The 1,723-nt window shown below is 39.2% G+C and overlaps 1 protein-coding gene across 1 annotated transcript; it reads right to left on the minus strand.

Annotated features, from left to right (window-relative positions):
• Positions 1–518: 518 nt before the first annotated feature.
• Positions 519–1,460, minus strand: LOC125168254 (olfactory receptor 4K13-like). Its single transcript, XM_047863224.1, has one exon. The coding sequence runs from the start codon at positions 1,458–1,460 to the stop codon at positions 519–521; it is 942 nt and encodes a 313-aa protein (XP_047719180.1).
• Positions 1,461–1,723: the final 263 nt, after the last annotated feature.

The raw sequence follows: 1,723 nt of genomic DNA on the forward strand, positions 1-1,723 counted from the left end.
GAGGCTATATAGTGAGAAAGTACTCTTATCCCCATTCAAATCACAATGCCTCTGTGAAGACTCCATATGGTTAACAAATATTGATGGATGTTTTCACACCTATGAAATTACTTAATATAACTTTAGAAATAAAAATTGATAATAAACACCATGTAGTGTGCTCTCTTACTAAATTTACCCATTTTTACATAGTGGGCCATTAAAACTATAAAATTTTTGTAAGAAGACATATGATTGGATATTTTAAACAGTCATCAAGGTCGTTTCCCTGACTTCTAAGGTAAGAAAGTACAAGGAAGTAATGAATGCACACTAATTTATGTATTAAATTACTGCTATGAACATTTCCCATTAGATTTTTAATAAAACTGACCTTAATATTCCACGAATTTTGAGGGAGGAAATTGAAAGTCTTTAAATTTTTAATTTTGATTGTTCTGATAAATATTAAATTTGATATTTAATATCAAAACCCCAATAGCAGAGAACACAAAACAGTCAGCTGTTATAAACGTTCTTTAGGAAGTGAGCCAAGAGCCAATATGCTGGCTGCTGAGTCTCTTAATGGCTGCTTTCATTTCTTGATTCCTCAGAGTATAAATAATTGGATTAAGGAGAGGGGTGATTATAGAGTAAAACACAGAAAGAAACTTATCTACAGAGTAACTCTTGAACGGGAAAACATAGATAAAGATAGCAGGACCAAAGAAGAGAGTGACCACAGTGATGTGAGCAGACAGTGTGGACACTGCCTTAGAGGATGCACTGGAGGAATGCTGCCAGATGGTGACCAGCATGACAATGTAGGATATGAGCAGGAGAATGAAGCAGATCAGGGACAGTAGTCCACTGTTTACAGTAACCAAGAGTTCTAGGATATAGGTCTCAGTGCAGGCAAGCTTGATGACCAGGGGAAGGTCACAGAAAATGCTGTCCACAACATTGGGACCACAGAAGGGTAAACCTACCGTGAAAACCATCTGGCTTGTGGTATGGATGGACCCAATTGCCCATGAGAGCAACAGAAACCCGATGAGCACCCTGTGATTCATGATGGTCTGATACTGCAAGGGCTTGCATATGGCAACATACCTGTCTATGGCCATAGCTATCAGAAGAGACATCTCTCCACCCCCAAAGAAGTGCATAAAAAACATCTGAGCCATGCAGCCCCACAAGGAGATGGTCTTGCGCTTTCTAAGGAGGTCTGCAATCATTTTGGGAGTTGCAGCAGAAGAAAGACATAAATCAAAAAATGACAAATTTTCCAGAAAGAAATACATGGGGGAGTGAAGATGCGTATCAACTATCACGGAGATCACAATGAGGAGGTTTCCTACTATGACGGCTACATAGACAAGGAAGAAGACTGCAAAAAAGAATATTTGAATTTCTCGAGAAGTGGAAAGTCCCAGCAAGATGAACTCAGACACACTTGATCTGTTGTTGGGGACATCCATTCATCCTTTCGTATGAGTTTATCAGAGGTTTCCTAGAAGAGGGAAAAACACACAGAATGTCATAGGGACTGACAAGTCCATAAACTTGATCTTTACTCACATACTGTCTCTTATCCAGGCAAACAACCCTGTTGCTACTATGACTACTTCTTTCGTATTTTACAGGAGATATTTCACTGGACCACATGGTATAGAAACTGGAGGGAATGGAGACAACTAAATAAAATGGGTGTATTGGTTGGTAGGGGCAAGGTCAGTTGGAC

The sequence above is a fragment of the Prionailurus viverrinus genome, chromosome B3 (genome assembly GCF_022837055.1).
Source record: "Prionailurus viverrinus isolate Anna chromosome B3, UM_Priviv_1.0, whole genome shotgun sequence".
Classification (NCBI taxonomy): Eukaryota; Metazoa; Chordata; class Mammalia; order Carnivora; family Felidae; genus Prionailurus; species Prionailurus viverrinus.